General features: G+C 42.1%; 1 protein-coding gene and 1 long non-coding RNA gene across 14 annotated transcripts in view; one reads left to right on the forward strand and one right to left on the reverse strand.

The window, feature by feature from the left end:
* LOC139535567 (forkhead box protein P1-B) overlaps nucleotides 1-27,109 on the forward strand; it is a 209,267-nt gene that overhangs the window by 111,900 nt on the left and 70,258 nt on the right. For all 13 annotated transcript variants that reach the window (XM_071335094.1, XM_071335097.1, XM_071335085.1 and 10 more), the window contains one exon: nucleotides 5,142-5,317. In XM_071335094.1, the coding sequence (XP_071191195.1) occupies nucleotides 5,153-5,317 (165 nt within the window). In that variant the 5' untranslated portion in view covers nucleotides 5,142-5,152. The remainder of the gene's footprint in view (nucleotides 1-5,141; nucleotides 5,318-27,109) is intronic.
* On the reverse strand, nucleotides 33-26,982 carry LOC139535569 (uncharacterized). The gene is made up of 2 exons (XR_011667157.1): nucleotides 26,763-26,982; nucleotides 33-527 (listed from the first exon to the last, which is right to left on the reverse strand). It is a non-coding gene; the product is annotated as an uncharacterized lncRNA (long non-coding RNA).

The raw sequence follows: 27,109 nt of genomic DNA on the forward strand, positions 1-27,109 counted from the left end.
GAGAGAGAAAAAAAAACAGACTCAGTCAATTCTTTTCTATGTGTGGAAAAACATATTTTATTTGAAAAAGAAGTGGGGGTGATTAACGTCAGCATGTGGTTTATTTCAAATCACATTTCATTTGGCCTGAGAATGTGTGTTTCTAATTGGTGTTTCAGAAGGAAGGGGAGTTTGTATGAGCTGAGCAGCCAGGCCCTGCAGATGTAGTTGTAGCCGGCTCCCTCCCATCCCACAGTATTCCTCTTGCTCGCTCCTTGTTTAGAAAATCCCATTATGGAGTGAGGCTGTGCCAGACTGAAGGGGTGAGCCGGGTCAACATCTGTCTGGAGAGAGAGTGGGCCGAGCTGGAGGCTTGAGGACCCAGCCCAGAGCCCAGAGCGTCCAATCCAGAGAACACAGCCCATAGCCTCGGCCCAAACTGCAGACAGAGAGGCAGGGGCTCAGAATGAGATGAGTGGGTGGTGTGACATGACAAATGAACCAATGCAGACCACAGTGTCTGATGATGAGTCACTGGGATGTTCTGCCTGCAAGAAAAGCAGAGACATCTAAAATTATAGTGCACTATGGTGTTGATTATTATAGCGGTAGCAACTGATTTTGCTACTTGATAATAGTACAGAAATTATTCTTTATTTCAACACAACAAATAGTAGTGTCTGTAATATTATTTATTGTTATAAAGGCTAATTATTTTGTTGTGATCTTGCTTATTTTATTTACTCATAATAAATGTGGACAATTGATGTCTGTCAGACAGTGTCCCCAATGGTGGCCCCTCTGCCTTAGGTCTGCTGTGTCTTGTTTGGATGGGGATCTCAGGAGACTCAGCCCCTCTGTTGAGTACACATTAACACATACTGGCCTCCCTATTACACGCCTTAAACGCAACATTATAAATCTGCATTTATGCCCATTTTCAACTCCTTTCATGATTAGGCCCAGTGTTTTAAGGGCATTTATTCTGCTTCATATAAATAATTAATCAGCCAAGTTAATTTACTTCTGCCTGACTTGGTCAGCTTCATTAACTTCTCTGGAATTGGGCGACTAGATGTGTCGCCCGCCGCCGCACCAGTGAGGCTTGTGACCAACACAAAAGATGTAAATCTCACCACTGATTTCAGGAATACAGCCCCAGATAAGCATCAGTGTCGTTCGGTTCATACTCATCCCAGGAGAGAGGGGAGGGAGTGGGGGTATGAGCTTGGGGCTGAAGGGTGAGGGGATGTCTGTCTGGGTTTTGTATCACCAAAATCAGAAACAGTACACACTTGAAAAATAGAAAATGATGTGTCCAGAATTTTCATGCAAAAGGTACGGCTGAATAACTGTTTATTAATGGGACTTGCGACAGCAAACGTCCCACTTTAAATCTTCGTCATACTTCTTATTATTATTTTGAACGCTACTCCTGCTACACCGTTTAAGCTAGAAACGCAGTTCAAACTTTAAAACGTGTATACCGTTCTGGATTAAGTTGCTTGTGTACAACTTTTTGATATCTTTTATAGTTTTAAACTATTAAGCTTGTTGTCCTCCTTTTTGTCTTCCATCCACTTTCATGGGATTTCCTCAGCATTTTAAAGGTCGCATTGTGACATGACTCCCAACATTATATTCTATTCACTAAAAACAATATCACTTTTGACAGCTACTTTGACCACTCTCAGAATAAATTAGACATATTAGAAATATTCCTCTACTTCTCTGCCAAATCTGAAATTGGAACAATGACAATCTATTGGAACAACAATATATTCTACCAATCTAATGATACAGTTGTGTTCACATGAACACATCTTTTTTTTCTTCTGTTTACTAACAACTGACATTTTGACCACTTTCCTAGCACTTTACACAAAAACTTGAATGTTTATTTTTTTTTATTATTATTATTTTTATATACTGTACCAGTCAAAAGTTTGGACACACCTACTCATTCCAGGGTTTTTCTTTATTTTTACTATTTTCTACATTGTAGAATAATAGTGAAGACGTATTTTCGTATTTTATTTTTTATTTAACCTTTCTTTAACTAGGCAAGTCGGTTACAATGATGGCCTATTGAATATGAAATCATGTAGTAACCAAATAAGTGTTAAACTAATATGATGTAACTCTGGGTCTTCCTTTCCTGTGGTGGTCCTCATGAGAGCCAGTTTCATCATAGCGCTTGATGGTTTTTGCGACTGACCGACCTTCATGTCTTAAAGTAATGATGGACTGTCATTTCTCTTTGCTTATTTAAGCTGTTCTTGGCTCAAACGCATTAAGTAGGAAAGAAATTACACAAATGAACTTTTAACAAGGCACACCAGTTAATTGAAATGCATTCCAGGTGACTACCACATGAAGCTGGTTGAGAGAATGTCAAGAGTGTGCAAAGCTGTCATCAAGGCAAAGGGTGGCTACTGTGAAGAATCTATAATATAAAATATATTTTGATTTGTTTAACACTTTTTTTGGTTACTACATGATTCCATATGTGTTATTTCATAGTTTTAATGTCTTCATATTATTATTCTACAATGTAGAAAATAGTACAAATAAAGAAAAACCCTTGAATGAGTAGGTGTGTCCAAACTTATGACTGGTACTGTATAAACAAATACAAAATGTGTTCAAAGGCCTCTCCTGTGAAGTAGTGAAGTGTGACGTGCGACATGTTTCCCAAATAAATTTTGAACGGCATACTAATCACATGACCAATATCTGCACTCTGATTGGAGGATTCCTATAAATTGCCCACTAGGTTGCGCTGCTGATCAAATCTAGATTCCCCAGATTATATAAAGTTTATCATTTTCAATGGAAAAATGTTGCAGCAACCATTGCTGGCCACATTCCTCAGCAATATTGTCCCAGAAAATTGCCAATGCATCATGGCCTAGCCTGGAGCTAAGGATAGCCCATGGCTAAGAACAATGCAGTGTGAAACTTTTGACACAAATCAGTTACTCTGACCACTTTCCCAAAAACTAAGACAAAAACGTACTCTGCTATTCAAATCTGAAATATGGATACTTCTGGATTTTGGCAATGAAGCACTTTATCTGCTTCCCCTGAGTCAGATGAACTTGTGGATACCATTGTTATGTATCTGCGACCAGTATGAAGAACATTAGAGGTAGTTTCGCGAGTCAATGATAACTAGCATTAGCACAATACCTGGTATTCTATGGTAACAGCTAGCATACTTTCTAGCTGTTACCATAGACATCCAGTTATTGTGCTAGCTATTGCGCTAACGCTAGTTAGCAACTTCCTTAAAACCAAAGTAGATAAAGGGCCTCATTACCAAAATACCAAATTCCTTAAAAACAACTGACATTTTGACCATTTTCCAAACAACTAACACCTTGCCCAAACCGGCTGCGCGCGTGCGCAATCGTGCGCTATCGTGCATAAATGTATTTTGCCCCCCCACACCAAAAGCGATCACGACACGCAGGTTAAAATATCAAAACTAACTCTAAACCAATGACATTAATTTGGGGACAGGTCGAAAAGCATTAAACATGTATGGTATTTTAGCTAGTTAGCTTGCACTTGCTAGCTAACGTTAATTTGTCCTGTTTAGCTAGCTTGCTGTTGCTAGCTAATTTGTCCTGGGATATAAACATTGATTTGTTATTTTACCTGAAATGGACAAGGATCTCTACTCCGACAATTAATCCACATATAAAACGGCCAACCGAATCGTTTCTAGTCATCTCCTCCTCCTTCCAGGCCTTTTCATCGTTTAAATTATATGGTGATCACATCTAAACTTTCATTGTATTACCACGACTACCGGCAAAACAGTTTTCGTCTTTCTATCACCCACGTGGGTATAACCAATGAGGAGATGGCACGTGGGTACCTGCTTCTATAAACCAAGGAGGAGATGGCACGTGGATACCTGCTTCTATAAACCAATGAGGAGATGGGAGAGGCAGGACTTGCAGCGCGATCTGCGTCAGAAATAGGAACGACATCTATTTTAGCCCTTGGTGTCGCAGACGCTCGTTGGCGCGCGCAAGCAGTGTGGGTGCAATAATTGAATAACATGGGTTTCTAAATTTATTTTGCGACGCTCGCGCACGCGACGTGTCCGGTCTGGTCAGCATGTTAGACCAAAACTTACCGCGTAGAAAATCTTTGTTTACTTCTGTGTTTTTCGAATCTGAAATCACAACACTTCTTCCATTACCACAAAAAATTATTTTAAAGAGCTAAAGCAATACCCCAATTTTTATTTTATTTGAATTACCATCTAGTTTATTTAAAAAAAAGATTGAAATATATTCAAATATAGAGCATATACACTGAGTGTACAAAACATTATGAACTTTCGACACCTTGTAGAGTCCATGCCCCGACAAATTGAGGCTGTTCTGAGGCCAAAATGGGGGGACAATGGGAGCATGGAACTCAATATTAGGAAGGTGTTCTTAACATTTTGTACACTCAGTGTATATCCCTTTGTATACAGCATATTCTTCTTTAAAATGAAGTAATAACAGAACGTGTTTTTGGTAGACTCACGTTGGTGTTAATAGAGCACCCCTGTAGATTTTCAGTATTTTCACTCGGTTTTAAAATGGATGTTTCTCGTGGAGATCCTTTGGCAGGCAGGCCCACCCGTTGGCCCTGTTTCCCATTAAAAAGCCATTCTGCAGTGGTTCTTCTGGGACCATACAAGTAAATATATACATTTCCATAGAAAGTGTTTTGTTTGTGAGGGTGAGTGTTTTCTTGGGCTCCTCTGCTTTGCCTTACTGAGGTTGGGTTCTTCCAAGATGTGTGTTTCTATCCCCTGCCTTCCACACAGCCATGAAGGAGAATACTAACAGAACCTGAGCCATGCTCCTTCCTCCAACCCAGTATGGGCTTGTCATTTGTAAAGTATCTGGTCCGGAAAGACACAACAAGACACTAGTTCATCACCCAGTGGAAAGAGAGTCTATGAGAGTGTGTGCGTGTGTTTGCTTAGTTGAATACAGTGCAAGCAAACAAACAAGAAACAGACATGCATGAACCAGTAGGAAAACCGGTAATGAAAGTGGACGAAAAGTGTGGCCCGGGTTGAAACGTACTGTGTCCCTTGTACTGTGCCTTGTTTCAGAAGCTTTTTCTCCTACTCTCTGCTCCTTCAGGTTTTTAAGTCATGATGCAAGAATCTGGGACGGAGGCGACAAGCAACGGTCCAGCCAATCAGAACGGAGCAGCGAGCGTGGAGGGCGGTGCCAGGGACGCGAGGCCCAGGAGCGTGACGACACCGTCGGCGCTGGACATCGCGGCAGCTGACCTGATCCATCTCCAGCAGCACCAGGTAAACTAGGTTCCTCTCTTCATACTTGTCTTTATTAACCCATGTGAACAGCAGTCCCAAGCCCACCTCTAAAGTGCCTGTTAATATTTAATCCTGCCCAAAGTACATAAACACATTATTATAATAATTTATGTATATTCGAGGGCGTTTAGAATTTTTTAAGAGGGGGAAGTGCTCGCTCAGTGATTGTGTGTTTGGGTGCGGACATGTTTATTGTAGCATGCAGCATCTGCATTTTGGTGAAATATTTATCAAGGTAGGTCAACATATTTTAAGTGTGTTGGTGCCACACGATTCTCTGACAGTTTGAGTGCTGTGCTGTCCAATGGGCTGACAGGGTTTTCCCTTGGCTCATTGTAAACACGCCTCACACTCAACAACTAATGCCACACTCCTCTGTGTCCGACCAATGAGGCCCGAAGAATGGCGGTAGCTTTATTATTAGTAAAGCCCAAAACATTTTCACCATCTGAGACTTGAGGCAAACAGACAAGCTCTTTCTGTTGGTGTCAGTGTTATGTGTGCCACACGACAGCGTGTTTAAGGAAACAGCATTGAAAAGATCACTGTGTCTCATGCTATTTTGCCATCACAGAATGACTGGGGTTGTTGTCAGGAGCAGTTTATTCATGATGTACAGCCTCTTTTGTTGCTGTCTGTTGTCACAGCATATCTATCAACATCTGTATACTGTAAGGTCCCATGCTAAATCATGCATTTTGTCTCAAAGAAAATAATATAATCTTATTCATTTGAAGCACTTATCATGAAAATTAGCCTGAGAACACGTACAGCACATTTGAAGTAATAGCCCAAAAATGACATATTTGTTGCAAACCAGTAACATTAACACCCGCAAAGTTGCAAATGCATATTTTCCAGCAACTCCAGCAGCAATAATAGAAAAACCCAAGTAGACAAAAAAGGATATACTCTACTTGTGTCTCAGTGTTAGACCTGTAGGCCCACTACGTCTTTCCCTCCTATCTCCCCTCCATCACTGCTGCTCTAGCTGTCTCCCTCTCTTTTTCCAGCTCAAAACGAGTATGTCGTCAGTGAGAAAATCACAGCCATACTGAATTCATTACTGCAGTAGTCACACAAAACCGTGGATAAAATTTCAATAACTGCAAGCCACAGTTGAGTAAACAGTTGCACTGAAACTTAATTCCTGTTGACTTTTCCTTCATTCTTTGCCAGGGGCGCATTCTGATTCGCTCTGCAAAGACAACAGGGGATACAACTTTGATGAATGTGAGGCAGATGAGAGGGAGAGCAGGGAAGTGTCATGGATGCGCACTTGACACCAAGGAGAGAGAGAAAAAAAATCCTTCTCCTGAGAATAGAGCCAACCATCCAGCACCGGTCATATGGAGGGAATAATGATTCTCTCAGATCAGTCATTTATGAAAACAATTTAGAAACAACAACTTTACTAGTGAATTTAATCCTTTATAAAAAAAAATCTGTGCATTTGATTAGCACATGTTTTCTTTCTGTTTGTCCTTTTGAACCAAGCCCATGGTTAATTTCTGTGGCGTACCATACGGTTGATGATGGGGACGGAGAGAGGAAGGCGGATAGATTCATTGTTCTGTGTGATAAATGGTGCATGGTTTGGGATGAAGGACGAGATGTCTCATTCTCCGCTCCTGACGCTCTCCTTTGATAGGGTACTTACCAGTGGAGGATTCTGGGGGAATGCGCCTGTCTTTTTATTCTCCCATTAGGCTAACCCAGGATTTTCACTCATGCATCATGAACCATGTTAATTGTCGCATGGGCATTAAGATCTTCGCTCAATTACTTGATAACTTTTACTTTTGTGGCATTTTGCGGTCTGTCGTTTACGTTTTATTTGCTGGTTGCACTAATATAACCTGACAGACATGTGGGCTTCTGTGTCTTTGTTCTCTGAGAATCATCCAAGACACCGTTTCCCTTTTGGTGATGCAGAAATCAATCTAGAATTTTCTCTGACTCAAAGTGCGAATATATCCCCTGAGTCAGGGTGAACAACAAACCTGGGGGTGGCATATCATTTATTCTTATTAGGAAACATAACTATGAAAGACAGTGCTCATTAATAAAGATAGGGGATAAAATAATTGTAATCTGTTTGATCATCTTGATTCTGACAGGGGAATTCATCTTGTAGACCAGTCAGATTTGGGGGAAGTGGACCATAAGCTTGGTTTAAACATCTCTATTAGTAAGTCAAATATTGGGCTGGAATACCTCAGCAGCAAGGTGCTCGCATGGCTTATCTAAATCTACAATTGAAGTACTTCCTCCTTATTGGCGTTTTTTGGAGAACAAAATCTTTATTCTCTTTTTCTTTTATGAGAAATAGCTTGAGTATTTATTTGCTCATAATTTAGCAATTTCGTCTAGGCTTTTGCCATGTGCAACTTTTATTTGTTGCTTTTGTGTTAGAAAGTCTGGGGATCATTTAGATGTTTCTGTTTGTGCTTTGTTGATGTCGGTTCAGAGATTTAAAATCAGGCCAAACATCTAAAGCCATTCACTGTATGGACATTTTCTGTTTGAACCAAAATATCCCCATTTGGTAGTTAAATGTAGGATAATGTTGTTTCAACCAAACAGAAGGTTTACACCCTATACTTTTTGAATATGACTACTTTTTTTGAATGTTGTCGCTAAACTTTTTTGCTGCTTGTGCAGAAGTTGTGGTTTTCAGCAAGTCCCTTTCATGAGGAAATGAAGATGATAGAAATTATGAAGACAAATATGTAAAAAGGGCTATGTTTATGCAATAGCAAGAAATGTGTGGCTTTTCGGTTTGTTTTGTTGTTATTGATTTTGCAAGAGGAAGTTCTGATGGCCAAAGGAGAAGTCACATAATAGAACAGACCAGATGCAGCCAGCCACATCAACAGGCAGGCAGTCACAGTGATGACGTGATTGAACATTTAGATACTGCAGGCTTTTGTGCTACTGTTGACTCCATCCAGCACATTCAAGTTCCTACATATACTGCTGTTGGTAGTGATTTATGGTTCATTTAGGCAGTAATCTCTTGCATGTTTGAGCAAAACAATTGATTATTCTGCTAGGAATTGGGTTCAGCTGATATAACTGTGGAGTATTAAATATTAATATCCTGTCTCTTAGAAGTGTCCTTTTAATCAAGTTGGAGAGATTCCTTAAATATCATCGTTCCTCAGTGATACAAAATTCCTTCCAACAATATTATCATAAAAAGAACAACAGCCGGATGAAGCATTGCTTTTCCTCTATTGCAGAAAGATCCATCCAGGCTTCTTTGTCAGACAAATGCTCTAAAGCTTTTTTGCAAGTCACAAGATAAGGCAAACCATGATGGGAGTTTGTTCTCCCTCTCTGACAGAGAAGGGCCATCCGTACTGTAGCGTTGCATGTGCAAAAGGGAGAGATGACACTGGCTCTTCACACGTAACAGCAGAAAGAGCTGAGCAGGCACAGGTTAGCTGTTTGCATAATGCAAACCTTACAAGGTCCCTTATGGACATGGTGGAATAGACAGCGAGCGAGATGCACACACACACACACGCGCGCGCGCACATGCATTCAGCTCAGCTCCGCTCCGTCCGTCCGTCCGTCCGTCCGTCCGTCCGTCCGTCCGTCCGTCCGTCCGTCCGTCCGTCTGTCTGTCTGTCTGTCTGTCCGTCCGTCCGTCCGTCGCTGAACTCTGCTTTGAGGTGCACACACCGGAGGAGGAAGTGCTAAGTGATAAGCAGACTCACATGACTTTCTCACGTTTCCAGACTACTGTAGGACGGACAGGTACAGTACAGTACAGCAGGGCCAGGGCTGCTGAAACCTCTGTTCTGGTCAGTAGGAGACTACTTAGACGAGAGAGGTTAACAGCATCAGGTCAAAGGAGAGCTCAAAGCAGCCCTCACGCTGCTGGGATGGTTGGCTGCTGATTGTGTGCACTCGACTGTGGAGTTCAGTGGAAGAGAACCACAAGCAGCTTCCTCAGTTGAAATACATTACAAGAAAGGTGAAAACGCTCCTTATCACCACACATTTGAATTGAATTGAGCATCTTTGTGTTTTCTCATAGCTGTATATCTGCTCAGTGCTGCATAGCTAATGCGTATGATAAACGGCAGGTTTCTCTGTGTGGTTGGTGTCCAAGAGCTATGGCGCATTATTCTCTCAATGTGTTTCCTTGCTGAGGGTTGCAGCACACACACACACACACACACACACACACACACACACACACACACACACACACACACACACACACACACACACACACACACACACTCCCCATCTCAGAGAGGATCATGTTGAAAGGATACACACTGCTTTATGTCTGTCAGATCGGGCTAGGGACGGTAGGGGCTGCAACTTATTGTAAATCTGGGGGAACGGATAACATCAGTGTTATGACACTACATATTGCCCTAAATTGCTTTATTGGTAAAATTATAGTGCTCTTCCAATTTGAATAATTGTATGGAATCCCTCCCAGAACAGTTTAATTATGTTATCACACAACTCACAGCATCTGTCTTTATAGTGGAGCGGATGACAGTTTTATTACGGGCTGATTTCTTTGGTGGGTTTGGCAATTGATGTGTGATCTGATTAATAATCATACTGATGGAGGTGGAAATTGAACAGTACTGTGCTTGTATGTACAGGTAACTGCCAAAATGATGGAAACACTTGAGTAAATGAGAGATTCAAAGTATACCCAGTTGAACACTTAGAGGAGATTCTGGAGCGGCGCCTGAGATAGCGTTCTCCACCTCCATCAGCAAAAATGTATCATGGAAGAATGGTGTCGCATCCCTCCAATAGAGTTCCAGACACTTGTAGAATCTATACCAAGGTGCATTGAAGCTGTTCTGGCTCGTGGTGGTCCAACATACTATTAAGACACTTTATGTGGGTGTTTCCTTTATTTTGTCAGTTACCTGTAGAAAATAAAACTTCATCACTGTTTTTGTCGAGGCCTAAGCCTTCCGCAATTGAACCATATTGCTTTTTGAGTCAAGTTAATTGTTACATGCAATATATTTCTCTCCCAGGGAAAGAGAGATCTGTTTAGTCTAGCATGGTATGACTTCTGAAGCCTTTTGTCATGTCTTGTTGAGTTTTTTTCTTCATGAGTTTTGAAGGTAACCTCAATAGCAGAACCTCTCCCTATGGCTACATTCCAAAATGGCCAGCTCATGAACTCATCCATTTTGTTGAGTCTACCTCCAGCATGTCCTTTCAGCCCGCCGGGCGAGCAGCAGCAGAAAGAGCTGAAGTACACGTTGCATGTGTGCATACCATGACATACCCCCGAGTTTAAAATAGTTGACTGTTCCGTGGGTTGACATCCTGTTTACACCCCCTCCCCGACCTGTTTCATGTGGGCAGGCGGGGGGGGGGGGGGGGGGGGTCTGAGGAGTTGTTTCACAATGAGGTAATCAGAGAGCCTCTTCACTTCCCCCATGCCCCAACAAGACAGCAGCGCTGCAAGGTAAGTCGTTCACTACTGTACTGCAGCTCACCCCGGCCACATGAAAAGAAACATGGGGGATAATGGATTTCAGGTCAAACAGTCAGCGCCTGGAAAAAGACATTAAAGGAGGAGTTGGCGGTGTGTGCGTGTGTGTAGGGGAGGGGAGGGGGTGTAGTATAGTGGAAGGTGTATTGTTGTGCATCCCGTATTTATCAGGATGATGTAACGGTGCTCCCCTCCCCCTTCACCCCTCCACGCCCCTCTTTAAAGAAATCCCTCAGAAGTGTGTTATGTTGGGTCAGTGTGGCCACTGCTTCCTATGTAAATGATGCGCCTGTATGCTGGTATCATTAGGAAGCGTGAAGTGGCTCTCATTGTGTGGAGCCCGGATGGTCTTTGATGGCATGTCTGTGTGTTAGTGCTGAAGAGGGGAACTCTAAACTTCTGAGCAGGTGTCTGAAGCAGCTGGTGTGGAGAGGCAGACAGGGAAACACGTCTGTATTGGTTCAGTGTTCAATGGCTTATTGGAAGGGCTGAACCGTCACGAGGGTTTTGACTAAATGCATAATACCCGCATACCCACAAACCTACCCCTCAAACCCCCCATGTTCACAGTCAAGACACGCATATGCACACACACACGCACAAACACACGTGCTCAGGCACACACACACACACACACACACTCTGGTATTGGTCTGTTTTTGTTGAGCAGATTGTGTGTTTAGCGGTGTAAACAAGTAACCGCTTTAACAGGGACTCAGGAGGCTTGGGTTGGGAAAGTACAGGCCTTAACATGAAAGGTTTTAATAGCCATAGTCAAAACACTGTTTAAACAAAACCCGTTATTCAGTGGAATGGAATGTTTACATCGAGTTGAATAATAATGCATTTTTCGGAGAAACTAGTCTTTTAGGATGGCCAATTTGACCCAATTTATTAGGGATCAAGTTAAAGATACACAAGTCGTCTTGGGAAAACATTTAAGCACAGGGCTTATACATTTTTAATGAGAGCTCTACTTTAAAAACTTCATAGAATTAATATGTATCAGGAAAGTATTTTCTCCACAGAAAACTTCTGGGTAATTAATATTCATAGGCTGTGCTTGTTAACACCCCCAATGCAAGTGCAATGTAGATCCAATTAACATAGAATGGGCCCTAAGGATTTGGCAGATAAGGTTTAAACGAGCTATTGAAATTGAAACTGGGGCTTTCTCCCAATAAAACACTTATTTGTTTCAATAAAGCCCTAATCCTTGTAGCTTCATTCGCCTCAGATTAAGGCATTTATTGGGGCTCCAGAGGCCACAATAGTACACAGATAGAGAGGGTGTGTATGTGTGTATTGGGGGTGGAGGGAGGGGGGAGCGCATTACCAATGGAGATAGTAGCCTGCTAATGCAAAAGCGGTGTAGTGAAACTGGCTTTTTATGTCTTATTCATAATCTACACTTATCACTGTGGATAACAGACGTCAATGTTCATTCATGCCGTCAGACCTCAGTGCTGAGACTGGGCAGGCTGGGCCCAGGTGACAGAGAGGGAAGAGCTGGCGACTGGAGGGGAGCAAAGTGATGGCAGCAAAACGCCTGTTTACTCCTGCCAGGCGTCTGTTAGCACGCAGGCCTGTGATATTGCTCCCCAGAGCACCTTGTGAAGAATGAGCCTGCCGCCTGTTTCTTAAAGGCCCAGTGGAGTCAAAATTCTGTTTTTTGTGTGTTTTGTATCATATTGTACGACAGCTGATGAAACTAACACTGTAAAAGTGTGAAACAATGTAATCAGTGTTATTTCCTGATAGTTGCAATTTCCTGAAAATGCTATCTACACAGGACCTTCTAATCAGCAGGTTTGCATGGGCAGGAGGTTCAGATTTCCATGGTGACATCACCATGCGTTAAATTGGATAATAGACCAATAACAAAGAGAGTTCCAAACCTCTCTGCCAATAATAGCTAGTTTTCAGTTTTCCTTTCCCAACTCGGATCCCTCCCAGACAGTCCTAGCAAAATTCTTGCTTGAGAAACAGTTTTTTAATGGACATCTATTACAATAAGGTGCTTAATTGTTATCCAGAAATTATTTGATATTGAAATGAAAACGGCTGCATTGGGCCATTAACCCTGTCAGTCCAGAGACCCCAGCAAAAATAATATTTTAATTTACAGTTGAAGTCAGAAGTTTACATACACCTTAGCCAAATACAGTTTTTCACAATCCCTGACATTTAATATTAGTAAAAATTCCCTGTTTTAGGTCAGTTAGGATCACCACTTTATTTTAAGAATGTGAAATGTCAGAATAATAGTAGAGAGAATGATTTATTTCAGCTTTTATTTATTTCATCACATTCCCAGTGGGTCAGATGTTTACATACACTCAATTAGTATTTGGTAGCATTGCCTTTAAATTGTTTAACTTGGGTCAAATGTTTGGGTAGCCTTCCACAAGCTTCCCACAGTAAGTTGGGGGAATTTTGGCCCATTCCTCCTGACAGAGCTGGTGTAACTGAGTCAGGTTTGTAGGCCTCCTTGCTCGCACACGCTTTTTCAGTTCTGCCCACAAATTTTCTATAGGATTGAGGTCAGGGCTTTGTGATGGCCACTCCAATACCTTGACTTTGATGTCCTTAAGCCATTTTGCAACAACTTTGGAAGTATGCTTGGGGTCATTGTCCATTTGGAAGACCCATTTGCGACCAAGCTTTAACTTCCTGACTGATGTCTTGAGATGTTGCTTCAATATTTCCACATAATTTTCCTGCCTCATGATGCCATCAATTTTGTGAAGTGCACCAGTCCCTCCTGCAGCAAAGCACCCCCACAACATGATGCTGCCAACCCCATGCTTCACGGTTGGGATGGTGTTCTTCGGCTTGCAAGCCTCCCCCTTTTTCCTCCAAACATAACGATGGTCATTATGGCCAAACAGTTCTATTTTTGTTTCATCAGACCAGAGGACATTTCTCCAAAAAGTATGATCTTTGTCCCCATGTGCAGTTGCAAACCGTAGTCTGGCTTTTTTATGGCCGTTTTGGAGCAGTGGCTTCTTCCTTTCAGGTTATGTTCATATAGGACTCGTTTTACTGTGGATATAGATACTTTTGTACCTGTTTCCTCCAGCATCTTCACAAGGTCCTTTGCTGTTGTTCTGGGATTGATATGCACTTTTCGCACCAAAGTGCGTTCATCTCTAGGAGACAGAACGCGTCTTCTTCCTGAGCGGAATGACGGCTGCATGGTCCTATTGTGTTTATACTTGCGTACTATTGTTTATACAGATGAACGTGGTACCTTCAGGCATTTGGAAATTGCTCCCAAGGATGAACCAGACTTGTGGAGGTGTACAATTTGTTTCCTGAGGTCTTGGCTGATTTCTTTTGATTTTCCCATGATGTCAAGCAAAGAGGCACCAAGGTAGGCCTTGGAATATATCCACAGGTACACCTTCAATTGACTCAAATGATGTCAGTTAGCCTATCAGAAGCTTCTAAAGCTATGACATCATTTTCTGGAATTTTACAAGCTGTTTAAAGGGCTAGGCGCCCCATCAGCAGGACACCTGTCTACAACCTGTCTGCAACTATGTGAGCTTATTACAGTATTATAGTCACTATGTCCTGGGATTTCCTATGATCTTCTATGTAGATGAACCACTTACCTTCTAATGGCTCTTGTGTAGCTCGTGAGCGTCATAAACATGTTACATGTGCGTGTTCGTGAGCGTCTCAGCTTTTCAAGGATAGCTTTTAGTAGTTTGTAGATCAAACCATTCGGACTCTTCAGACGTTTTTTTTTTTTTTTTTAATGGCCGCGGACCCCATCAGGATCCGCCTTTGTTTCACAAACATCGCTCTAGCTCAGCCCCCGTTAATCACAGAGACTAATGGTTGGTATGCAGAAGAAATAGAAAACACACAATGTTTAAAATGGGTTAGAAGTCCAAATCACACTGGTGTTATGGTGGGACTCATTGGGTTAAAGGGCTCAGAATGCCTCTTAGCGGTTTAGCTGCCAAATGGTGATGAAGGTACTTGAGAAAGAACCAGAGAGATTTTTTTATTATCTCCCCCACCTTCTTGTTTCCCTGCTCTACACATCAATTCTCTCTGTCGAAGAATAGAGCAGTGAGCACAGAGGATTTGTGACTTTTGAACCTCCTTGGTTTGTAACATTGGGAGTGCAGAGGCTTTGGGAAATCCTTCTTTTTTTTTAACCCGTTACACCACTGACAGTCTCCCCAGCATCGCTAGCTATGATCCTAATGCTTATGCTGCACTCACTAGCTGGGAAATGACCTCCGTAGGATGGGCCATAAAAATGAGCAGCACAGACGTGTGTCTGCTTCATTCAGCACAGTCACTATGCAGTGCTGTAATGGAGATACATGGCAAACTGACCTTGGTCTCTACACGCAGGACGTTAGGATCTCAATAAACGTAGAGGCTGTTAGTGGTGGTAGGGAGACCATGTTTCTCAGGGTTTGTATGGTGGCAGGTTATGAGTAGTTGAATGGACAATGAGACATTATTAAGTCTTTATTCAACATGATTTCCCCTTGTTATCATGAAAAGACAATATGACAAATAACTGACACCTAAAATCAATTGATTGCCTATAGAGGTAAATATATGTCTGTGTGAACCCTCACTCTGCCTCCTTTCAGAGCACATTGGATGATTTGACCTGTCTCGTCTCCCATCGATGTATTTATCAGTGATTTAATAATGACCTCCGATGCGTTCGGGAGTGACGTGGCCTCTATTTGAGAGAAAAATGGCGAGGGGCCTGCGTTTGCAGCTGAATGGTTGTATACCATTTAGAGAATGATATGCTGCGTCTACGATGTGATGTCTCATCATAAAGAAAAGTGATGGCACCCCAGCATCCTGTGAATGACGGCTGCCATAAATAGTCACCCACAGCACCACTAGTATAAATCCTCATTCGCTCTTTCTCTCTCTCTTTAAAAAAAGGATATATATTATTTAAATGGACAATAAAAACAAATGTTTTCTCCACTGTGAGCATGCCGGGCGGGAGCCCCTCTGGAACACAGGAATGCATGTTGTGTTGTGTTGCTCTCTAGCTGTGGGCTCCACTGCGCTGTTGTTATTTAGTTGTTTACAATCTCTGACATGATGTAATGGGATGGCTGTGAAAGTACTAGCCAGTAAATGGTACAGATATTAAGACAGGGCTTAATGCTTGTTTCTCTCCTTTTTTTTCTCTCTCCCCCTGTTTTCTCCCGCCCTGGGAATATGTTCTGCATTTTACTAAAGGAACATGAGCCTTGAATATAAGAAACTCGTTTTTGCATTAGGTACTCCCCGGAGGTAGGGGAAAATATCATGTCCCTGTGTGAAATGCGAATGTGAAATCTAGCAGAAAGAAATATTTATGACCATTTTCTGCTTGATTAGAGCTGGCTGACATGCATTAGGATACAGGGGCTGGACAAAAGGGAGAGCTTCTTCTGGGCAAATGTTTAAAAGAGTTGTTTAGAGCAGGCCCTACCTGTCCATCTGTCTGTCTGTCTGCCTGCCCGGGTGAAGGGAGAGCATGGGAACGGCAGTGGGGTATGTCCATGTCCAACAAGAGTCATCTGGGAGGGATTCATACGGTAGAGAAGTGACAGGCTCCATCAGCACCATGTTCCAGAGAGATAGGCTTCTGTCAGCTGCCATCCAGCTACAGGTAAACTAACTGGCTCCCACTAGTCACACAACACGTACAGTGCCAGTCAAAAGTTATAGTAAATATATATATACAGTGGGGAGAACAAGTATTTGATACACTGCCGATTTTGCAGGTTTTCCTACTTACAAAGCATGTAGAGCATGTAGAGGTCTTTTATCCCTGATGTCCTTACACAGCTCTCTGGTCTTGGCCATTGTGGAGAGGTTGGAGTCTGTTTGATTGAGTGTGTGGACAGGTGTCTTTTATACAGGTAACACGTTCAAACAGGTGCAGTTAATACAGGTAATGAGTGGAGAACAGGAGGGCTTCTTAAAGAAAAACTAACAGGTCTGTGAGAGCCAGAATTCTTACTGGTTGGTAGGTGATCAAATACTTATGTCATGCAATAAAATGCAAATTAATTACTTAAAAATCATACAATGTGATTTTCTGGATTTTTGTTTTAGATTCCGTCTCTCACAGTTGAAGTGTACCTATGATAAATTACAGACCTCTACATGCTTTGTAAGTAGGAAAACCTGCAAAATTGGCAGTGTATCAAATACTTGTTCTCCCCACTGTATATATACACACACACACACACACACACACACACACACACACACACACACACACACACACACACACATACACACACATACAGTACCAGTCAAACGTTTGGACACACTTACTAATTCCAGGGTTGTTCTTTATTTTTACTATTTTCTACATTGTAGAATAATAGTGAAGACATCAAAACTATGAAATAACACATATAGAATCATGTAGTAACCCCAGAAATTGTTCAACAAATCAAAATATATTTGAGATTCTTCACTATTATTCTACAATGTAGAAATGAGTAAAAATACAGAAAAACCCTTGAATGAGTAGGTGTGTCCAAACATTTGACTGGTACTGTATATATACATATATATTTTTTAGACTTTTGACTGGTACTGTATATATACATATATTTTTATTAGACTTTTGACTGTTATTGTATAAATACATATATATTTATTAGACTTTTGACTGGTATTGTATATAGACATATATATTTATTAGACTTTTGACTGGTATTGTATATAGACATATATATTTATTAGAATTTTGACTGGTGCTGTATATAGACATATATATTTATTAGAATTTTGACTGGTGCTGTATATAGACATATATATTTATTAGAATTTTGACTGGTGCTGTATATAGACATATATATTTATTAGACTTTTGACTAGTGCTGTATATAGACATATATATTTATTAGACTTTTGACTGGTGCTGTATATAGACATATATATTTATTAGACTTTTGACTGGTGCTGTATCTTCTCAACATCTACATTTGTCACACTAGAACATTAATAGAACGTGGAATAGATTGCTATGTTAATATTCACGACACAAAGCAATTTTATGCTGTTATTTTTTGTTAAAAAAATGTAAATCATGATTTGTATTTCACGTAAACGTTAAACTGGCATATAAAACCGAAAGGGCCTTGTCTGTATAATGTAGTTGTGTGGACATTTACAATGCATAAGCTATCTTGTTTTATGGAATTGTGTGTGTGCAGGTGTTGCCAGTGTTCATATGCAAACACATTGCTGTGGCTGATACTTCTGGGAGTGTGTTAATGTGTGTGTGAGAGAGAGAGGCAGAGTCATTTCCCTAATGTCTGCACTTATCGACACAACTTCCTCCCATATAACAATCTCCACTACACCACTTGTGTAATATTTTCATAATTATGTAAGCAGTCAATTTTCTTTTGTCGGGCCTCAGATAAATATTTGTGTAATCATTGCAGCTTGTAACAGACTAATCCGTGTTGTGGCATTATGGCATATCATGATACATGCCAACGTTATAAACAATCTGTTAATTACTATATTGATGCAATTGTCGTTTCTCCATAAGCAACATTCCCTGGCAACCATTGGATTATGTCTATATTGAGGATATGACTGGCTAAAAGGCACAGGTCTTAAAGCCATTTCCTATAGACGGGTTAGCTGACAACTTGACGAAAACATTGCGCACGCTTCAATGGGGCAGAAGTCCATGTGTTTTTGTGATTCTGATGACCAGATAGCTGGCAACAATGACAAGGAGCTGCCATTTGGGGAATTGTAGGTGGCTTGTTTCAGCTAGTTTTATTTTGTTCTTGATACCATGCCTTGTTTTGAGTTTTTTTGACTGATGTCACGTCTATACTGAAATGTCAAAAATCCGCTAGCTAGCTAACTAATAACTGTAATGATGTATTTGAGAGATAACAAGTGCTCATTGTTGAAATGCATTTATGTTTTCAATGAACATGGTAGACAAAGTATAGTTTACATGTTTCAACAATCTAAGCCAACCCCATATGTGTAGCTTGGATGAATAAGGTTCCCAGAGGTGCCCAGAGTAAATATAAATATAAATATGAACTTTACCGAACAAAACATACATGTATTGTGTAACATGAAGTCCTATGAGTGTCATCTGATGAAGATCATCAAAGGTTAGTGATTAATTTGATCTCTATTTCTGCTTTTTGTGACTCCTGTCTTTGGCTGGAAAAATGGCTGTGTTTTTCTGTGATTTGGCGGTGACCTAACATAATCGTTTGTGGTGCTTTTGCTGTAAAGCCTTTTTGAAATCGGACACTGTGGTGGGATTAACAACAAGATTACCTTTAAAATGGTATAAGATACTTGTATGTTTGAGGAATTTTAATTATGAGATTTCTGTTGTTTGAATTTGGCGCCCTGCACTGTCACTGGCTGTTGTCATATCGATCCCGTTAACGGGATCTCAGCCATAAGAAGTTTTAAACGACCAATCCATGTATATATCAGATAAGTAAAAAATTGAGAGTATGATTTATAAAAAACAAATATCTCAGCGGATATTTAATAATTGTGCCCATAGATAGCCACGGTCCCTTATTAAACATTAACATGCAAAAGGAAGTTAGAATCAGAAAGATGGTATTTTGAATTGGATAATGTAAAATAAATATAGAGCATAAATATAGAGCTCTGAATTACCAGCGCTTACCTGCAGTCTAAACACTATACTCATTTTTCCTCATTGCTAAATGCAAATGTAGTAACCTCCATAAAAACGTTCATTCATGTCATTAAATCTGTTTAAGGAATTACATCTACATCTGCATTGCTTGCACTTTGGGGTTTTAGGCTGGGTTTCTGTATAAGCACTTTGTGACAACTGCTGATGTAAAAAGGGCTTTATAAATACATTTGATTGATTGATGTGAAATGTCAGTTTGAGGAGTACCTGCCAGGATTGTGTCTTTAATTGGTATGTAATTGTGGTATACGGACACGTTTTATTTTTTAATACACGTTCTGATAATTAATTCAAACTTGTCTTCAGCATAGAAATGCTTGGCGCCTTGATCTGTACAAGAGAGGCAACAGCGGTGTCACACGTTGTCATTTATTACCCTTGCTCCCAGAACGGAGGCGCTGTGCCTTTAAGAGGAAGCTAAGCCTGTGAGGAGGAGAGATCCACCTGGACTTCTCTCTCTCTGCTGTCTTCATCACTTTGCTCACTTCCACATAATATCATCTTCATCCCAGATAGCTGTGGCACAGGGGAACTGCATTGGTTGATCAAATTTGGCTTGGCTAACACTGCCATCTCCTCCCCCAGAAGCGAGGGGCTGTACCTGGAATGCGCGGTAGAGCCGAGCCACGGCGTGGTGATTGATTGATTCTGCCTGTCACAGGACAAGATAACCGCATCAGTAAATACTCTGTACTCCTCAGCCTCCCCCTGCACATTCACAACCGAGGGCATCACCGGGGCTACAGCACACTGATGCATGTTGGGAATTCATTGCGTGGTTCTATTGCGTCAGGGGAGGGTCTATGTGAGCTCCACCAGCGATGTTTGTTTAGTCCATTTCCTGCTTTACCCTTTCAAACCAGGGTTATGGTATACATAGGAACTGCAACACATATTTAACATGCACACATACTGAACCAGTTTGAGGGGATTTTGAATGAAGTTACAACATTAGTTTTTTTTCTCTCCATTTGATGAGAGGTCCCGAGCTGGTGCTGCCTAATCACCATATTTGCTCATCTCCATGAGTTCACTTGAAATTGTCCTTCGAGTTAAGGCAGATGAAACTGTCTATTTTGTGCTGTATTTGTCTATATCTTGGAGTGACTTTGTACTCCCCGTCGTCGCTCTCAAGCGCAATGAACACAATAAGTATTGCCCTTATCTAAAGAGCAAAATCAAGATGGGGTTCAAAGGCCTGTGGGTTATTTGTGGTTGATTTGGTGAGAAAACAAAAGAGACTGGGAAATGGACACCCATCTCTCATTACCTCCCTCGCCATAGAGTGAGAGCGAGAGCGAGAGGGCTGTGTTTAATCACGAGAGGGCTGTGTTTCTAATGTAAAAGTGTCAAAGAGTGATGTGTGAAATTGAGAAACGGCCAGTGGGATTAGGGGGTGAGGAATCTGGGGGGACTGGGGACCCAATGTGCCTGCCTGGCTGCTTGGTTATCCCACACCTTCCCTTCCCTCTGCTCTCTCCCACAGCCTGGGTCACTGCTACAGAGCCAACACTACCTGTTGTGGAATAACCAACAGTGCTTGCATATCAGATAGCTTATTCCACCAAATGTCTTATTTGTTTGTTACTTTCATCTACAGTGTTTGTTACGTAGATCCATCCATGAAGCCCTGGTGCAGTATAACATGAGACAGCATCTCAAGGTGATTCTATATAATGTCTTTCCTAGCTCTACGTTGGTATATCCCATAGATAAAGGGCCTGCTGTCCCTTGCCCTCTGCTCTGTGCAGTACATGACAGAGAATCCAGCAACAGCATGTCTTTGCTTCTCTCCCAGTCTTACGGCATCTCTCTAGGCCTGGTCTGACTGGAGGAGAGAACAGAAAAGGATCTCTTCCTGGCAGGTGGACTGTACTGTGGGGAGCTGCAGCTTCTGCCTTTTCGCTGACTCGCCACCGAGCCAGAGAGAAACTCTAAACTAGAGGGGGAAAATGTATGTTTATACACAGAAGTGTGTGTGTGTGTTCTATTTAAACCACCTGTGCTCTAGTCAGAATGCCGGTTTTGCCCCATATTTCAAACAGATGTTGAGGAGGTGAAGAAAGCCTTGAGTCCCGCAATCAAAATAATTATCTTAACAGCTGCATGTTTACAAAGTGTTTATGCAATATTCTGCAGTCTGTCTCACTGGGGTGGAACTCATGTGTTAAAACACGATAAATAACCCCACCTATTAATATTTAAACACCTTTTGATGGTGCCAATTTGACATTATTTATGTGTAAAGCAGTATCATTTATATAATGAACACCCTTGCAGAATAGCTCATTTCTTTTGCTATGATGCATAGTCACAGATCACAAGTTTGTGTGCCGCTCCTCACTGTCTCACCACGTCCCCTCCAGTCCTGCTACTGTAAATACCTGAGTCCCCCCCCTGCTGTCTGTCTCACCTGCCCAGCATGAATCACAGGAGACGCCATGCACAGGCAGGCGGGCGGGCGGGGAGTGGGGGGGGGGGGGGGGGGTCCTCTTTGATGGGCAGGTTGAGAAGTTATAGGAGAGCTGTAGCCATGGGGCAGCTCTGCCTTACTTTGTCCTGCTGCCAAACCCCAGTCACTGCTAGCTGCACTGGGATACTGATGCACTAGCTAAACTAAATTATTGAAATAGTTTTTATACAGAATTCAATCTTGGCTTTTGTAGAGCATGTGTGCTGTATAGATACTCTAGTATCTGGAGGAATAGTTTGATATTACATTACGTTCTAGTGATAGGTGCTAACATGGCTTCATCAATAAGTGCATCGATGACGTCGTCCCCACAGTGACCGTACGTACATACCCCAACCAGAAGACATGGATTACAGGCAGCATCTGCACTGAGCTAAAGGCTAGAGCTGCCGCTTTCAAGGAACGGGACTCTAACCCGGAAGCTTATAAGAAATCCCGCTATGCCCTCTGACGAACCATCAAACAGGCATAGCGGCAATACAGAACTAAGATTGAGTCGTACTACAACAGCTCTGGCGCTCGTCAGATGTGGCAGGGCTTGCAAACCATTACAGACTACAAAGGGAAGCACAGCTGAGAGCTGCCCAGTGACACGAGCCTACCAGACGAATTAAACTACTTCCACGCTCACTTCGAGGCAGATAACACTGAAACATGCATGAGAGCACCAGCTGTACCGGAAGACTGTGTGATCACGCTCTCCGCAGCCGATGTGAGTAAGACCTTTAGACAGGTCAACATTCACAAGGCCGCAGGGCCAGACGGATTACCAGGACGTGTACTGCGAGCATGCGCTGACCAACTAGCAAGTGTCTTCACTGACATTTTCAACCTCTCCCTGTCCGAGTCTGTAATACCAACATGTTTTAAGCAGACCACCATAGTGCCTGTGCCCACGAACACTAAGGAAACCTGCCACTCACGTCTGTAGCCATAAAGTGCTTTAAAAGGCTGGTCATGGCTCACATCAACACCATCATCCCAGAAACCCTAGACCCACTCCAATTTGCATACCGCCCCAACAGATCCACAGATGATGCAATCTCTATTGCACTCCACACTGCCCTTTCCCACCTGGACAGAAGGAACACCTATGTGAGAATGCTATTCATTGACTACAGCTCAGTGTTCAACACCATAGTGCCCTCAAGGCTCATCAATAAGCTAAGAACTAAACACCTCCCTCTGCAACTTGAATCCTGGACTTCCTGACGGGCCACCCCCAGGTGGTAAGGGTAGGTAACAACACATCCGCCACGCCGATCCTCAACACAGGGCCCCCTCAGGGGTGCGTGCTCAGCCCTCTCCTGTACTCCCTGTTCACTCATGACTGCACAGCCAGGCACGACTCCAACACCATCATTAAATTTGCAGATGACACAACAGTGGTAGGCCTGATCACCGACAACAATGAGACAGCCTATAGGGAGGAGGTCAGAGACCTGGCCGTGTGGTTCCAGGACAACAACCTCTCCCTCAACGTGATCAAGACAAAGGAGATGATTGTGGACTACAGGAAAAAGAGGACCAAGCACGCCCCCATTCTCATCAACGGGGCTGCAGTGGAGCAGGTTGAGAGCTTCAAGTTCCTTGGTGTCCACATCACCAACAAGCTAACATGGTCCAAGCACACCAAGACAGTCGTGAAGCGGGCACGACAAAACCTATTCCGCCTCAGTAAACTGAAAAGATTTGGCATGGGTCCTCAGATCCTCAAAAGGTTCTACAGCTGCACCATCGAGAGCATCCTGACTGGTTGCATCACTGCCTGGTATGGCAATTGCTCGGCATCTGACCGCAAGGCGCTACAGAGGGTAGTGCGAACGGCCCAGTACATCACTGGGGCCAAGCCTGGTACCACATGGTACCTGCCATCCAGGACCTCTATACCAGGCCCTAAAAATTGTCAAAGACTCCAGCCACCCAAGTCATAGACTGTTCTCTCTGCTACCGCACGGCAAGCGGTACCGGAGCACCAAGTCTAGGTCCAAGAGGCTTCTAAGCAGCTTCTACCCCCAAGCCATAAGACTCTTGAACAACTAGTCAAATGGCTACCCCAGACTATTTGAATTTCCCCCGCACATTGTCTCTGTACCGGCACCGCCCTGTATATATTGTTATTTTTTTTACTGCTGCTCTTTAATTACTTGTTACTTTTATCTCTTATTCTTAGCCGTATTTTTTTTAAAACTGCACTGTTGGTTAGAGGCTCGTAAAGTAAGCATTCAACTGTAAGGTGTTGTATTCGGCGCATGTGACTAATAAGAATTTGAATAATTCTTCATGGTATACTACAGGGTTTTGTTTTGGTGTATTCATATTTCTGCATTGTATTTTGAAAGACACGTTCCCCCTGGAATAGATGTTTAATTTTAATAATCACTGGAGTGTGTTACTTGAATAGCAGGGATAGCAGTGTCCCAGGGCGGCAGGTAGCCTAGCGGTTAAGACCGTTGAGCCAGTAACCGAAAGGTCGCTGGTTCGAATCGCCGAGCAGAGTAGGTGAGAAATCTGTCGATGTGTCCTTAAGCAAGGCACTTAATCCTAATTGCTCCTGTAAGTCGCTCTGGATAAGAGCGTCTGCTAAATGACTAAAATGTAAATGTAAGTAAATGAGGGAAAAACAGGTAATTATGCTAAGCCTGTAAATGAATTAACCGCTGACCTCGAATTATAATTGATTTCATGGAGGAAATTCATATTTATCAGTCTTTTTTATGTATTTTCTTACTTTTTCTTACCTTTTTTCATGTAATTAATTGACAATTTTCTGGGGGGAAGACTTCAGTTCTTCAAATAGAGAAGATATCTGTGTCTGCTATGTTTACGAGCAGAGCAATTATACTTGGCAACATTTACTTAGAAGTAATGATGTCATATCCTGGAATGAGAGCAAAGAGTTCACTCCCTGCGTAGTGATAAAGTATACAAGTATCAGTTTGTTTTTCTCTATTTGCAGAAATGCATAATGCAAATGTTTTTTTTGACTCTGTTATTCACACTGGGCTTTCAGACGACCAAAATGATGTAAATGAGTTGAGCTGAAACAATCTCAGCAGCTGTCTATGATTCAGAAATAGCATTGTTATGCTAGTGTCTGCACTGAGTCTGGCAATGATCCGCACAAACATTCTCAAATATGTAGCGGTCAGTGACTGTGTACTGAGTTGCCATGGACAGCTTTGTGTGCAGGCACTGCTTGGCTGATGACATGGGCTGCTTTACATGTAAATTCTCTAGTGATTCACCTCCAAGCGAACCCATTGAGAGGGATTCTGGCACTGGCCTAAACACCGAGGTGTGCTTTTATGACTAGGTAAGGCATGTCCTCTCAAAGGCCCCTAAAGCACTGTATCTCTATACCCTCCCCTTTAATCACTGTATCACAGACACTCAGGTGTGTGTGTGTGTGTGTGTGTGTGTGTGTGTGTGTGTGTGTGTGTGTGTGTGTGTGTGTGTGTGTGTGTGTGTGTGTGTGTGTGTGTGTGTGTGTGTGTGTGTGTGTGTGTGTGTGTGTGTGTGTGTGTGTGTGTGTGTTCGCACAAACGGCCTTCCTGTTTCTCATTTTTGAACGTAATCAGCAAAAATAAAAGCCGTTGTAAGCTGGCTCATGTTAAAGAGGTGATTATTGGTAATAAATACTTTTTCATACATACTTATTACAGAGGCAGTTTTCTTCTGCGGTTAATGAGAGTAATTTGATTTGCTTGAGAGATTACAGTTCCCAAGAATTAATGTGGCAATCCCATTCCAAGATAAAGCGAGATCTAAGATTCTTCACAGGTCGTGTGCTGCTAGATGCACCCCTCTCACATAGCAGCTAATGGAGTTGAACAGCAGTCTGTCATTTCCCTCCTGCCCCCCCCCCCCCCCCCGCTCTATAGCCCACATGCCCTTGGTTCCTGCAGTGCTTGTTGTTTGGGCTACTTACTGTATGCCAGCTTTTCACTTTGGGTTTGTTTCATTCTCACTGCACCGTGTGTTTCTCATAGGACTGAGCGATATGGCCTTAAAATCATATATCGAGTTTTTACAAACTTATGGGTGATTCACAATATATATCTAAGAAGGTTGGTTGCACAATTAAAGGTCAAATACACTGCATTTCAAACAGTCAACAATAATCTAATGAATTCAGGGCTTGTGAAATTATACCTATGTTAAATATAAGCCTTCTCAACCATAAGACCCACTAATAATGTAATTATTTTATCCAAATAGTTTAACCTGCTTTTTTTCAATAATCACTGATCGGTCTTTCAAGTCTGTCTTTGAAAATACCTTTTTGTTACAAGTTTAACCAGAACCATGCATAATGCACATTCACTAATAATGACTAACTTCTTGTAGTGGCATTATATAAAATTATTAACAGGGTGGTTCAAGCCATGAATGCTGATTGGCTGAAAGCCATGGTATATCAGACCGTATACCACGGGTATGACCCAAAATGACTTTTTACTGTTCTAATTACGTTGGTAACCAGTTTATAATAGCAATAAGGCACCTCGGGGGTTTGTGTTATATGGCCAATATACCACACCCCCTCGTGCCGTATTGCTTAATTAACACAGGTCTCATAAACAATCTCTCAAGCACAAGCCCACATGCTAGCGAGGAGCCAGCTAATCTTTATATTTCAAGTTTAGCCAACTTGTATTTATTTGCTAGCTAACAAGGTAGAACAGTTTAATTGTTTTGAACAGACCCTTCTGTCTGAGCATTAACTTACCAGAATCAATGTTCATTGATACTCCCGTTTTAGTAGTGTCTGCTCTGCGCAATTTGAGGAGTTGAGATATAAAAAGAGTATTGATAGAAAGGTTTCCTTCTCCACACAATGAGTTTCGGTGTCCATATGACCAATTCTGTTGGACCAGACCTCAAATACAAATATCGAGTTGAAACCGCTTGTCAGAGAGGAAGACATGATCTCTTATCTTTGTTGTTGTGAGTGGCAGGGGGAAGTGGCTTTGTGTGTGTGTGTGTGTGTGTGTGTGTGTGTGTGTGTGTGTGTGTGTGTGTGTGTGTGTGTGTGTGTGTGTGTGTGTGTGTGTGTGTGTGTGTTTGTACCTGGGA

The sequence above is a fragment of the Salvelinus alpinus genome, chromosome 12 (assembly GCF_045679555.1).
Source record: "Salvelinus alpinus chromosome 12, SLU_Salpinus.1, whole genome shotgun sequence".
Taxonomy (NCBI): Eukaryota; Metazoa; Chordata; class Actinopteri; order Salmoniformes; family Salmonidae; genus Salvelinus; species Salvelinus alpinus.